Source organism: Eulemur rufifrons, chromosome 7 (genome assembly GCF_041146395.1).
Source record: "Eulemur rufifrons isolate Redbay chromosome 7, OSU_ERuf_1, whole genome shotgun sequence".
Lineage (NCBI taxonomy): Eukaryota > Metazoa > Chordata > Mammalia > Primates > Lemuridae > Eulemur > Eulemur rufifrons.
In genome coordinates, this window is record NC_090989.1 from 226682686 (window position 1) to 226697627 (window position 14942).

Sequence of the window (14942 nt, forward strand, 5' to 3'; positions counted from 1 at the left end):
ACTGAATGATGATAACGGAATTTTGTTTCCTTTAAAACTGACTCAAATATAATTGTAAGATGTTATATTTGACCTATAAATATACAACAATATGGCTCTCTTTATCTGGGAGCCAGTTGTGAAAGCAGGACTTCCTCATAAATGTTTTATTATTGCAGATGAAACTCCACTTAGCATTCAAAAATGTTTATATATTTTTTTGACTTTTAACACGGAGGGCCCACTAAGATGTCCACATGGAATTAGCAACCAGGTCTGACCAAGCCTGAGAAGTGTACCTTATATACCCCTTATGTCCAGGGCTGTCATCCTTGGCTTCTGGGATGAGTCTAACTGTGCTAGGAGAGTAATTTTGCACTCACTGAGTCTATTTCTAAATTATTTCTGGTTTATTGCTATCTGGATATGTGGTTTTACTTCTGCCTCAAGTCTATTTAAATTATTTTTATCTAAAGGATTTCTTCTCCCTCTAAATAACTGAAAAGTACTGAGAGGTTGGTATTTATCCTCATTCAGTGTTGTCTGCCTACAGTTTTCAGGGGATCTTGAATCACTGAAATGCTCACTTCTCTACAACCAGGTCAGGGAGGTAAAACTTGGTCAAGTTTACCAAGACGTGGGGCTTGTCTCAAGTGAATTATTAAGAAAGTTGTACTGTGGAATACCCTATACTACTGATATTATTTTTTCTTAGCTATAGAAGAAATTATAAATTTCCTTGTCCATGTCTGTCTTTCCTATAAAGATTGTTCATTTATATGTTTGTGTCTGATTTGATCTGATCCATGAGTTAAGTTTCCTATACTACCATTGTCTGGGTGTTTGTGTTGTCTATACATGAGAAAATCTTCTCCCTCCTCTTCATGGAGCAAAAGTGTTGGGAGACATTCCTCCATTGGTCTCTTGCTGAGATTCATACATGTCTTACTAGATGTGCTTAGAGTGTAAGGCCTTGATTATTCTTTGGCTGAGCTGTTTCTCAGGGTTGTATATGCAGCAAGCAACCTATAGGGATGAAGTAATATCTTCCTCTGGAACACAGATCAGGCATGTTTAATGCTTGCTATAAAATAGGGGATTCCTTGAGCTCAGTGTTCCTCTCATATAATGCAACTAACTGCATGTACAGGTACCCATCCAGCCTTCTGAATCTGTGTATGGGAATTGGGGCTCAGAGAACTGTTAGTATGCTGACACTTTAGCTACTGCTCTTTCTCTGAATAATGAAGTGTTTTATCTCTGACCCAGGACTCTTGTGTCTTTTGTCAGCATCCATGGAATAGTGGCAATCTAACTTGTTACTTTGCAAATAGGGTAAAAATCTCAGACTTTTCACAGTTCTTGATAAAAAAAAAAACAAGTGGATTTTAATTATGGTCTGTAATTGTAATGCTTTGTGTCAGTGGTCAGTATTTTGAGGCACATTTTAGGATACATAAAAAGATTTTTGAAGATAATAGAAATACATCATTTGCATATGTTATAGGATTATCAAAGTCAAAAAAGTAGATCTACCATTGAAGGGAAGGAAGCATTTATAAGTATTTATGAATGAATTTATTTTGCCTGGCTTAGAGAGCAGAAGGTTCTGACTCCTGGATTATACAATAATTACATGCATGAGCTAGGACGTGTGTCAGAATGAGAGTACAAAGGAGTGGGAATGTTGATTGTTTCTAGCTTTTCATGACCACCTATTAACTACTATTCAAATATGAAGTGTTCTGAGTGCATAACTTTCTTTCTCTTGAAAGAAATATGGGGGACTTCTGTTCATACTCATGACAGATTAACTGCTACCATACTTTCCCTCCCGCTGACATAACAAAGCAGGACAAAATATATGAAACGATAGTTGGCAGACAATGGAGAACAGTCCATGCAAAACTGTGATTCCCAGAAGAACGTAAACCAAGGAGGACAATGTTATAATTACCCCAGTTTTCTGCCCGAGGCACTATCATCCACGCTGCAGCATAGGGTATGGGAAGCAAAACAGAGCAAAGTGGTACATTGACATTCAGGGAGGCTGAAGCTGCTCCTGGAGTTTCTAAGGCAGATTACCAAAGAGAAAGGAGCTATATGAAGAAAGAGCTTTAAAAAATCTGCACAGGGCTCCCCTTGAGCTTCTAGCTAAATAAATTCTAAGTAGCATATGAGTAGAATAGGTTTCTACAAGATGGACATAAACCTCTCTGGGAAAAGGATAACAATTAGGGAGATGTAAGTAAACAATGCTCAGAGAAAACACAAGGTGAGGAGAGCTTATAGTTCCAACCAGCCAAAATGGAAAGACCTTGCTGAACACATGAGGCATACGGTGGAAACCATAGTATGGTCATACTTTAGTAGCATGTTCTAAACTAGACCTAGATTAAAGACTTCCAAGAAACTAAAATCAAGCTTCAGAAGAATCAAGCTGACCTATAATTAGTTAATCTGTCCATCTAAACAAACTTAAATACTCCTTAAAGGAAGGCAACAAACTCCAGACACTGGACAACACAATATTTAAAATGGCCAGCTTCAATAACAGAAAGGTTTCTGGAAAATTCCCAAATACATAGAAATTAAAACACTTCTCAATATCCCAGGGACCAAGGAAGTAATTACAAGAGAAAGTAGCATTTATTTTGAACAGAATAATATTGAAGTTGCAACATTGGTTATATAAGTATAGCCAAAATTTGGTTATATAAGTAAAGCCTTATACTTAGTGGAAAATTAATGACTTTAAGAGATTATATTAGAGAAGAATAGAAGAATTAAGTTCATGACCTAAAGTTCCACCACAAGATGCTGGAACAAAAGGGCAAAGTAAACCCAAACAATGCAGAAAAAAAGAAAACCATAAAGATAAAAGCAGAAAACAATGAAATAGAAAACAGATAAACCATAGAGAAAATAATGTGACCAAATCTCATTTGTTGAAAAGACTCACAAAACTGATAAACTTCTAGCTAGGCTGATCAAGAAAAAAACATTAATAACTAGTATCAGGAAAGGAATAGGAGCAATTATTACAGATCTTACAAAATTAAAAGGATAACATGTAAATTATGAAAAATTTTCCAATGAATCTAACATTTTAGAGGAAATGAAAAAAATTGCATGAAAGGATATAAAATATCAAATTGACACATGAAGAAAATCTGAAGAGCCTTTTATATATTAAAGAATTCCATAAATATTCCCATGAATGAAACTTCAAGCTCCAATGACTTCACAGGTGAATTCTATCAAACATTTAACAGAGAAATAAAACCAATTCTATGTAAAATATTTTATTCAAAGTAGTTTAACAAATTCATAGAATGATAATCTCAGTAGATCCAGAAAAGTATTTGACAAAATCCAACACCCAATAATGAAAAAATTTCCAGCAAACTAAGAATAGAAGGTAATTTCCCTAATCTGATAAAAGGCATTTGCACACATACACAAAACACACACACATACAACAAATCTTGTACTTAATGCTGGCATACTGGACTTTTCCCTACAACCAAGAAAATGTCAAGGACAACTGCTCTTTCAGGTCTATTCAACATTGTACTGGAGGTCACAAGAATTATTAAAAAGTCAAGAAAAACATAAAAGGCATAAAGATCAGAAAGAAGAATTAATGTCTCTATTGGCAGATGACAAATGTTTTTAAATATAGAAAATTCTAAGGAATCTAAAATATAACTATTAAAACTAATAAGTGAATTTAAAAGGTTGCAATACCCAAGGTTAATGTTAAAGTTAATTAATTTTTTATATACTAACAGCAAAAATTTGTGATTTTTAAAATTTTATTTAAAATGATTCAAAAACATAAAACATTTAGGGATAAATTTGTCAAAGGTTGTATACGACCTTCACACTGAAAACTATAAAACGTTGCTGGGAAAATATTAAAGCAGACCTAAATAAATGGATAGAAATACCATTTTCCTAGACCGGAAGCAAAGGCATGCTAGTAAACATTTAACAACCAACTTCCCCCCCACACACACACACACAAAAAAAAAACCTCTCATTTTTTTGAGTTTACCAATTTCTGTGATATGAATTCTCCCACTCTAGCCAATTTCAAGCTGTTAAATTCCTGAAATTTTAATAATGGTTTCTTATGATTTAGTGTAACCTATCTTTAGCTCACTAAGGATTACTTTTAACTCTTAATATTGTTAAAAATAAAATTTTCACCAAATAGATCAATCTCAATCATAAGTGGACCAAGCATTTTTACAGAAATTGAAAATAATTATAAAATGTAAATGGACATGCCAAGGACCAAAAATATCCAGAACAATCTTGACAAAGAAAAATAAAGTTGATGGACTTAAACTATCAGACTTCAAAAATTACCTTAAAGATAATCCAGATAATGTGATATTGGTATAAGGACAATCAATGGAACAGAATAAAGAGCTCAGAAATAGATGAACTTTTATATGTCACTGGGCTTGAAAAGTCTTTTCAATAAACATTGTTAGAATAACTGGATATCCGTATGGACTAAAAAGAAATCGTGGCCTCATACCTTATATCATATAAAAATAATTAAGAAGGATTGCATACCTAAAATATAAAAGCTAAAGCTAAGACATTTCTAGAAGGAAAGACAAGATAAATCATTCAGTATTTGAGAGTAGGCAAAGGGTTCTTAGGGCACAGAGAGGAATAAATAAAAAAGAAAAATATGATATAATAAATTAGACTCCATCAAATTTTAAAACTGCCTAACAAAGACATCATTATGGAAATGAATAAGCAAGCTACAAAATGGGAGTTAACATCCATAAATTACTTATCTGATACAAGTCCGGTATCCTTGGTATATAAAGAACAGCAATGCCATAGACACAAACCCAGTTAGTGACCAGAAAACAATTTCAATTTATAAGCACATGAAAAAGTGCTTAACGTCATCACACATCAGGAAAATGTAAATTAAAACCATACTGAGATATAACTACATACTCACCAAAAACGAAAAAAATTAAAAAGACTAAAAGACCAAATGTTAGCAAGGATGTGAAGCAACCAAAACTCTCATCCATTATTGCTGGGAGTGTAAAATGCTACAACACCTTGGGAAAAATTCTGGCTCTTTCTTATAAAACTAAGCATGCACTTATTCTATGACCCAGGAATTTTACTCTTAGGTATTGATCCAAGAGAAACAGAAAAAAAATATGTACAGAAATATATTAGAATAAGAATATTTATAGCAGCCATATTCATAATAGTCAAAACTGGAAACAGCTTCAATGTCCATTAAAATGACAATGGGCAAATAAATTGTGACTATTACTTAAGCAATAAAAATGAACAAACTACTAATACTTGCAGAACATGGACGAATCTCAAAATATTATGCTGAGTGACCTTAATAAAGAGAGTGTATATTGAAAGATTCCATTTATAGGAAGTTTTAGAAAAAACAAAGTTAATCTATGGTGGGGAAAAAAAAATCACAACAGTGATGATTATCTCTGAAAGGATGAGAATAGGGAGTGACTGGAAAAGAAGGGCATGAGGTAACTTTTAAAAATGATAGTACCAAAATCTGTGTATTTCAACATACAGTATGTAAACTTAACCTCCATAGAAAAAATGAGAATCATCAACAAATTTTGAATTCCAGTTATTGGCAGGTTGAAGTAAATGGGGGTGAAATATGCTGATTATTAAAATTTACTCTGAAATGCTTAATCAAATAAATGGGTTGATAGATGAATGGAGAGATAGATAGATGAATAAATATATGGTAAAATAAATTTCTCACTCTGGCTGACTCCAGATTCAGTTTAGAAATCTATTTAACTTCTTTATTCCCAGGTAGCTATCAATAGAAAAGATCTTTGAACATTTTAGCTAACCAGAAAAGAATCCATACCATTGCTAATGTTTTACATTGTGTCTGGATTTATGCTATAAGTGAGATGAAACAACTTATACCTAAGTTAAAGAAATGACAACCAACTACCTAAGGTAGACCCAAGGCACTGCTGAGTCTAATTTGGTTTATTAGGCTGGAAATCTTCCAGAGGGCCATTGAGTACATTCTTAAAATACTTTTATACTTTAGCTTATTTTTCTGTTGCTTGACTTTTGTTGTCCAGAGTCTAAAAACACTCAACAAATGAGTTAAAGACAAAAACAGGATGAAATTGTTCTGCCACTCAAACTGAGAATCACATTTCTGCAAACAACTTTATCTTTAAGGAGCATCAACAACAGTTGTGAAGATGGACAATTCTTGGTGGTCTCTCCTGCAGCTTTGAATGAAGGAAGACCAAAAGGAGGGCTAAGGATAAACAATGTTTTCATACTCCAGGAAAAGACTGTTCTCTAGCCATGGTATCAAGTAAGCACTAGGGCCAATTTTAATGACAACTCATATCAGAAAACGTGCTTGTGAGAGCCAACCAATCAATCAGTAACAGCTGAAAGTGAGCCAACAGATTTGTCTTCAGATAAGAGAGGGAGTCGGGATAAGCATAAAACGCACCAGCATGAGACTCAAACTTCAGCAAAGCACTGCTGTATCCCAGAGTAATCAAGATGGACTCCTTCCCGACGGGGCAACATTCAGTGTCTCTGTTGAGCAAGCATTTGAAGACACAGACGCCATCAGCTATAAAGCGTAAAAAAAAAAAAAAGAAAAAAAAAAAGATCTAGACAAATCTATTATGACCACTGTAAAAAATGTTCATGAATATCATTCCTGCATTTCTCTCATATTCTCAAGGCCCCCACTTCTATCTTCTTGACATAATGCCTCCTAGGAAGTATGTGAACATGACGATGAGAGATGAGAAGAATCTAAACATGACCAAATACCAATTCTCTGCATGTGGGTTAACACAGGGCACAAAACTGACTCCTACTGGCTCTTGCCTTTATGCCCAGGGCCCCGTTCCCCACAACTCTTATATTTCCCAAGTCAATTTTGCATCTCTTGACACCATCACAGGAGGGTTCGGGTAATGTCTAATTCTTGCGCATCTACTATTTGCCAGAGATGTCACAACAAATCACCATTGGAAGTATTATCACCGCCACGTTCCTTGGTGAACTGTTCCAAGGAGAGAGGAGTGGGGAACCTATGGCCTTCTGATTGCAAGATTTTTCTTTTTTATGCACCAAAGGAGTCAAGAAAAGCTTCATCTTTCTCTGCAGCACCCCTTTGAATAAAAGGATTTGTTCTGCAAAATTGGGATTCAGTCAAAAGGCTGCACGTAAGGACCTAAAAGGCCACATTTCGTCTTCAGGCCACAGGTTCCCCACCCCTAGCAGTGTGCTGAGGCAATTGTGATAAACAGGGAGCTTAGATCATTGGGAACTAACTAGCTAATCCTTCTTTTATAGGTTAGACAGGCCTTTAGTATTGGGCAGCTGTAGTGTGGTGAAAAGAGCAATGGACTTGAGGATTTGCTTTTATCTTTGAAAGTAAACATGAGTTTACTTTCTGAGTCCCATTTTTTCATCATGTGAAATGAAAATATTGATGCTTATTTCACAGGCTTTGGTGAAGACTGAATAAAAATGGTAAAATAATTCCTATAATACTATTGAAATAATAAGGGACTATTATAATTTCTCCCATGTAAAGTAGATCTTTTTATGGCTGAGTAGTACTCCATGGTATACATATACCACATTTTATTAATCCATTCATGAATTGATGGGCACTTGGGTTGATTCCACATCTTTGCAATTGTGAACCATGCTGTAATAAACATTTGGGTGCAGGTATCTTTTTGATGAAAAGTCTTCTTTTCCTTTGGGTAGATACCCAATAGTAGGATTGCTGGATCAAATGGTTGGTCTATCTTTAGTTCTTGAGGAATTTCCATACTGTTTTCCATAGGGGAGATCATTTTCCTAAGCGAAGTATCTCAAGAATGAAAAACAAACACCACATGTACTGACTATTAAATTGGAACTAACTGATGAGCACACATGTGCACAGAGAGAAGTAAAACTCAGTGGAAGTCAACCAGGGGGTGGGGGGAGGAAGGGATGGGTCAAAAACCTACCTAATGGGTACAATGAACACTATTTCGGTGATGGGCACACCTACAGCCAGGACTCATGCATTACAAAAGTGATCCATGTAACCCAAAACATTTGTACTCCCTTAATATTCTGAAATAAAAATAAAGTAGGTCTCAGTTCCTATCCCTAATGCCTTTCATTCTCCCCTATAAAATCAAATACAGAAAATGTATTAGCTTTGAAGTGCAATTGCATGTAAAATTCTACTCTGTTACATATGCGTACATACACATTCATGCACACACATTCAGAATACATGCACACATGCACAGAGTTAAGATGACCAAATATTTTCAAATATTTCCCTTACTCAAATGAATGCGTACCTCCTGATGAAAGCATTCACAAATATCTTTCACAAAATGTCTTGGCTCGTTAAATAGTGCAAATGTTTCGAAAACATTTTCTGGGCATCAAACATGATTACAGGTTTAGTTATTACAGCCCAGTCAGTGTCTCAAAGGCAACCGTGCCGCCTTGCAGAGAGGTAACTGTGAATGAAGATGCAGAGGGGCCTTTGGGGCTCTTCTAAATATGTTCTCTGAAAATCATAAGAAATATTTTTTCAAGAAATTAGAATTTTTAGCATTTTGCCAATTGTTCCTCTTATGGTTTAGAAGTAGAATAAGACAGAATGAAGAAGAAATGAGAATTGTAGGCTCCTACTGTTCCTTGCACCTACATGACTATTGTATTCTGCAAATTCTTTACTGGCAGTGGTAATTTTACTTTATTTTAGGAATCGATATCTTTTTTCTAAATCAAAACCTAGCATTGTGCCTGGTACTTAAATGTTTGTTCAATCACTGAAAGTATTTCTCCATGTATTGATTGAATACCATCTCAGAAAAGATAAAAAGCTTCAAAATTTATCTGGTTCAATTATCCTTAACCAGATGGGCTCAGAGTATTTTGTTCTGTTGTGATTTGATTAAAGTATAGAGTTGTTTTTTCTCCTATAAATTGCAAAATGCTTGCCCATATATTATGCCCCTTTTTTCACCCTCTCCCTATCCTCCATTTAAATATGAGTGGAGAAGATCTTTTTAAGCATGCCATAAAATCCAGAAAGTACTGCCACTACTTAAAATTTTAATATATATTTATATAAGAAAATTTGAAATATCTTAAACAAAATTAAAAAGTGGTGATAAGCTGGGAAAACATTTTCAACATCCATAACAAAAACTTAATATTCCCAAAATACAATTAGCTCTAAAAAATAATCAGCAGCAAGCATCCCTATTAAAAAGTTAGCAAGAAGAATGAACAAGCAATTGGTAACTAGAAAAATGCTAATAGCAAAAAAAAAAAAAGGGAAAAAATTTTGCAGCAATAATCAAAGAAATATGTAATAAACCAATGAGATCTATTTAATATTTATCTCTCATTGTTAACATTTTTTAAATATCTACTAATAATATCAAATGTTGTAGAGGGGATCAGAAAACAGTGAGTGAGTACTATTGGGACTGCCAATATCTCTATTTCTGGAATATATTATCCCCTTATCAGTCAAAATTTAAAATTTATGTACTCTTGCTAGACATTCGACTTGTAATACTTTCTTCCAGAATGTACCTTATCAAGTGTAAATGAATATATATCCAAGGATGTTCTTAGAGTTGTTTACTATAGCTAGAAAAGGAAAAGAAGCTAAGAGACCATCACTTACAAGGTTGGTTAAATCAAACATGGTACCCCCACGTTCAGGTTGCAGACAGCATATAAAATGCAGCACTTTAATGTTGTATTTATCTTTATACAAAGTTGTTTAAAAAGATCTTCACCAAAATGTCATCAGTGGTTTCCTCTGGAGGGAGAGATTTGGGGTCATTTTTATTTTTCCCTTTCTAGAATTCTGCCTTGTTTGAATTACCTACGTGATTACTTATTTTTACAAACAGAAAAAATAAGAAAGTTATTTTCATTTGGTAAAAAGCAATCAAACAAAAGACACACTATCATCAATGTATTTCACCACATTCGCTTTCTCACTGGGAATTATCTTTCTTTTGATTTTTGCATTTATTAGATATTCATTGGTACTTCATTTAAAACTATTTGTTGAGGAAGTACTGTACCCAATATAATCATTATTTTAATTACAATTTATTATCATTCATGAAAATGAACATCTCACCATGTTTTTTTATTTGCTAATCTTACAATTTCTTATATTTCCTTTCTTATCCTTTGACCGTGTTAGTCCCTAAAACAAACATTATAAATAATTTCTGTTAACTAATGGAATCAAGATTAAAATGCAACTATTTCAGGGGAAAGCATATTATCAACTGAGAAAGATATCTTTTTAAAGAATTTACATTAGAAAAATGAAGAAATACAATAAAAAATTGTTGCAGAACACACACCTAAGTCCAAAAAGTAGTGTAACAATGGTGAAGAACGGAGTGGTGGAGATCCTTTGCAATGTACATTGTGCTAAGGCAGGGCATCTTTCTTTCAAGTTATTGCTACTACTACAAATAACTACATTTGCAGAACACTCTGACGCTGTCTTACGAACATCTCATATCACTTCTTCAGTGACCTAACTATACTGGCTGCTTCTGTGTATTTACTATTATTCTGCTTTCTAAAGTTTGCTCTCATCAGCCACACTCTTTGCTATTTTTTCAAAGGGCAAGGCCTGAGCTGCTGATAGCAGCAAAATAACAAGCAGAAAAAGTTCATGTGCACAGAATTTAGTCAGTTTTAAGAAAGTCCAGAGCCTTGCCATTCCCCCCCTTGAAAAACTGCTTGTTCTCCCAGAGGTCTCTCAAAGAAAATCATAATGATGGTGAGTTCAGATAGATGCCTCCCTGTATCCTCTCTCTCAGCCTCATCTGAGAAATCTCCAAAGGCACACTGAGAAATACAGGATTTTCCCATTTTACAGGTGCATACCAGTAACCATGGAAAATGCCACAAGGTAAGGTCAAGAGAATCCTCCCTTCTCTTAAAAACCATTTCTCTCCTTTTCTAATATATACTCTCTCCTTTCAGCCCGTGCAAATGCAAAATCCAATCTCCACAGGAAAGCTACAACACTAGTTGTCCAAGAATATTAGATATCAGGCACAATTTAGAACAGTGGTTCTACAAAATATCAATATTTTTATACATAAGTTACTAAACAAAACAGAACTCATTACCTAATAATTTGGTATATGCCAATTCTAAGCTAAGTGACCCTCTTAATATTTTCTTATTCAGAAATGGGAAGCTAGGCTACCTAAGGTCTGTGTTTCCTAGAAATGAATAACTAAAAAATGATTTTATAGGCAGCAGCTGTATAGATGGAGTAAAGTACACAGATGTATATATTCCTTGGAGACTCATCCAAGTTGTTGCATGTATCAATAGCTCATTCCTTTTTATTGTTGAGTAGGATTCTATGATATGGATGCACCACAATTGTCTGAATCTTTCAGATGTTGAACCATTTATCTGGGCCACTTCCATTTTGGGCTAATACTAATAAAACTGCTATGAACATTCATGTACAAGTATGTATGAACAGAAGTTTTCATTTTTCTGAGATAAGTGCCCAAGGGTGCAGTTGCTGGGTTGTGTGGTACTTGCACTTTTAATAGTTTTATAAGAAACTGCCAAATTGTTTTCCAGAGTGACTGCCCCATTTCACATTCCCATCAGCAGTGGACAAATGATCCAGTTTCTCCACATCCCGAGCAACATTTGGTGTTGTCACTATTTTTTTATTTCAGACATTCTGATAGTTGTGTAGCGATATCTCATTGTGGGTTTAATTTGCATTTCCCTAATGACTAATGATGCTGAACATCTTTTCATGTAGTTGTTTTCCATCTGTATATCCTCTTTGGTGAATGTTTGTTCATGTCTTATCCACTTTCGAATTGAATTGTTTGCTTTTTATTGTTGAGTTTTGAGAGTTTTCACATACCCTAGCGACAAGTCCCTTGTCAGACATGTGGCTTGGAAATACTTTCTCCCACTCTGTAGTTTATCTTTTCATCCTCTTAACAGGGTCTTTCACAGACCCAAAGTTTTTAATTTGATGAGGTCCGACTTATCAAATTTTCCTTATATAGGTCATGTTTTTGGTGTCAAGTCTAAGAACGCTTTGCCTGTGTCCCCTGACCTCGCCCATTCTGTGGTCTCCTTGCACCTCAACTGAACAACTGCAATGGTTTCCCCACTGCTACCTGCTCCTGCCATTGCAAACAAATTCACGCTACTCCAGATTACAATTAATGAAGCACGGGTGCAGTCATGAAAATGCTCTGCTCAAACCTTCAAGGATTCCCCTGCTGTATACTAAACTATAGTCTCTCTTGCCTGGAATTTCAAACCCCGCAGTCACTTTTCCTGATTCTGCCCAGCCACTTCTCGTCCTCTAAACATATACTGCACTGAAGCAAACCAACTACCAGCTAGCTGCTCTCCAAAAAGGACTTATAATTATGATGACGGTAGGGATGCAGACTGGAAGAGTGGGACTTCTGAAGTGATACACACAACGCCTTGTCTGCCACTGAAAATATTATCTAATTTATCAATGTCCACTTTAAATGCCATCACTTCCATGGAGCCTTTCATGGTTGCCCCCAACTGCCATGAGTTATCTCCCTCACTTCACTCACTCAACAGCATTTTGCACCTCTTATACAGCACTTAGCTTATTTCCCCATTTGTATCCCAGTCTTATCCATTTTGCAAGATGTCAGTCTGCCTAAGGGCAGGAATTGTGTCCTCCTCATCTTTGGTTTCCCTGAAGGAGCTGGTACACAGCAAGGACCCAGAATTGTTTACTCGACTGGAACTACCGTCAGCACTGCTCCAGCTGAGACCCACGTGGCCTATACACCATACCCACTGTTAAGACAAAGTAAAGTGGGAAGCTTCACTCACTTTCTAGCCTCCAGATCAGCTTTAAGATTTTTTTTTTTTATCATTCTCTCTTTTCTTTGGCATCCTTCTCTCCACACATGACTGCAGCAAAAAGAAGAAAAACAAATAAACACTGAAACTGATTCCATACCGAAATTTTAAACACCTCTGTGACCAATAGTTTCAAATCAGAAGGAAGTAACTTTTCATTCTGCGTTTAGTAAAATCATATGCCACCTTCCCTAACAGCTTCTCTAGGAACCTACTGCTCCCTCAGATCTGCTTACAACTCTCATCTCAGCAATTCTTCAGCTCCTCTTGCAGTTTCTCAAGGCAGAAAAGCGACTACGTGCCAAAGATCCCGTGGGTGCTAGGAATTCCAGGAAAAGAAGTAATAGATTTTTTTCGTTTCATAATCTCAACACTTTCCTATCAAATACACATCTACTGTTTCCAGCACATAGAGTAAGATTGAAAAAAATGCTTTTGAGTTAAACAACTGAATAACACAGTCACAGAAGCCTTGCTAGCTTCTGAATCCACATTAAAAATAAAGACAATAAAATCTCAGAGCATTACAGATTACAAAGTGTCAATCAAAACCTTGGAAATTTTTCGTTGCCTTTGTTTTCAACATTGGCAAATGGTTTGCATCTTTTGGTTTATAAAACGTTTTCTCTGTTATGATATGAGGTCAAAAAATGTGTCGATCCTCATTTCTTCATAGGAATATAAAATTCTTTCTACTTTCCCAAAAGATGCTGCTTCTCTCAAATTTAAATTTAATTTCATTGTGAATGTCTCTTTAGGGTAACCAAGTATTATAGGGTCTACATCCTGCCTGGGTAGACTTTTTTCAGATCACCAGATTTCTCCTTGTGGTTTCTAGACTATAAACTATCCTCTTATAGTCACCCAATCAAGGAGAATTACTCTGATGTGGATTCCTCAGCTATAAAAACAAAAATGTGGGAACTGCCAATGAAAGAACATAAAATAACAACTTTGCTGTCAAGAGTTGTCCTAGAGATTCATTTTGTTTTTTCCCTGAAGCAGATGTGGTGGAATCAGGGGTCTGCAAACCTTGGTTTGGGGATTCATTCGTACATGCGCACGCAACTAACATTTAGGAGCATCTGATGCAAGCCAGTCACTGTTGCTTGGCACTGAGGGGAGGTGCAATAATAAATAAACTGTAGCCACAGCCTTAAGAGAGCTCACGGGGCATGGAGAAGAGGTCTGCTCACAGTGCTATGGTACTCCAGAAAAACAAGCAACGAATTTTGTCTGGGAGATCCCTCATAGGAGACATGACACTGGATCTGAGGCTTGGGGGAAAAAGTAAGAGCTCGCCAAGTAGAAAGGAAAGACGGGGAAGGGAGGAGGGAGGTCATTCCAGGCAGGGGAAACAGTCGGTACGAGAGGCTAGTGAATGAACATGTCATGCATGAGCTTGACAGACCCAGGAACAAGTGGTTCCACATGGTTTGCAGATAGAGTAATGAGTGTTAAAACATCACTCTGCATAGGGAGATCAGAGCAGGGATTTTAAAAGGTTTTGATTTGCCACCGTTAATGTTTCCATTTTGATTGAAAACAATTGCTCATAGTAACACAAGCAGAAACGAGGGAACTGAGAAGCTAGTCACCTATATTGAGTATTTTCAAGGCTTTTAACTCATTTACTCCTCACAGCTACGTGGGGTTTCTTATGCCCATTCTAGAAACAGAAAACTGGAGGGTCAGAATTACTGGGTGATTTGCTTTCACTCACCTCAGTCTGGATGCTTCCGTCTACTCTCACTGCTCTGCATGTGTGTCTCCCTGGGACAAGTAAAAAGAAAGGAGCAAAGGACAAAGAAAGGGACTGCAAAATTCTTCAGGACATGAGTTCTAGGATACTGTTTCCAAAGTGCTGTTTTGTTTATTGTCAGGTATAGTATCTTCTTCTTTATTTAATCTTAACTACTCTTAAAAACCCACTTAAAGCCCCATCTTGAAGGATACAGAAT

General features: G+C 35.8%; 1 protein-coding gene across 1 annotated transcript in view; it reads right to left on the reverse strand.

Annotated features, from left to right (window-relative positions):
- Positions 1-14942, reverse strand: part of LOC138385950 (histone-arginine methyltransferase CARM1-like) — a 161668-nt gene that overhangs the window by 125290 nt on the left and 21436 nt on the right. The window contains 1 exon segment of the mRNA XM_069472120.1: positions 6506-6631. Coding sequence (XP_069328221.1) covers positions 6506-6631 — 126 coding nt within the window.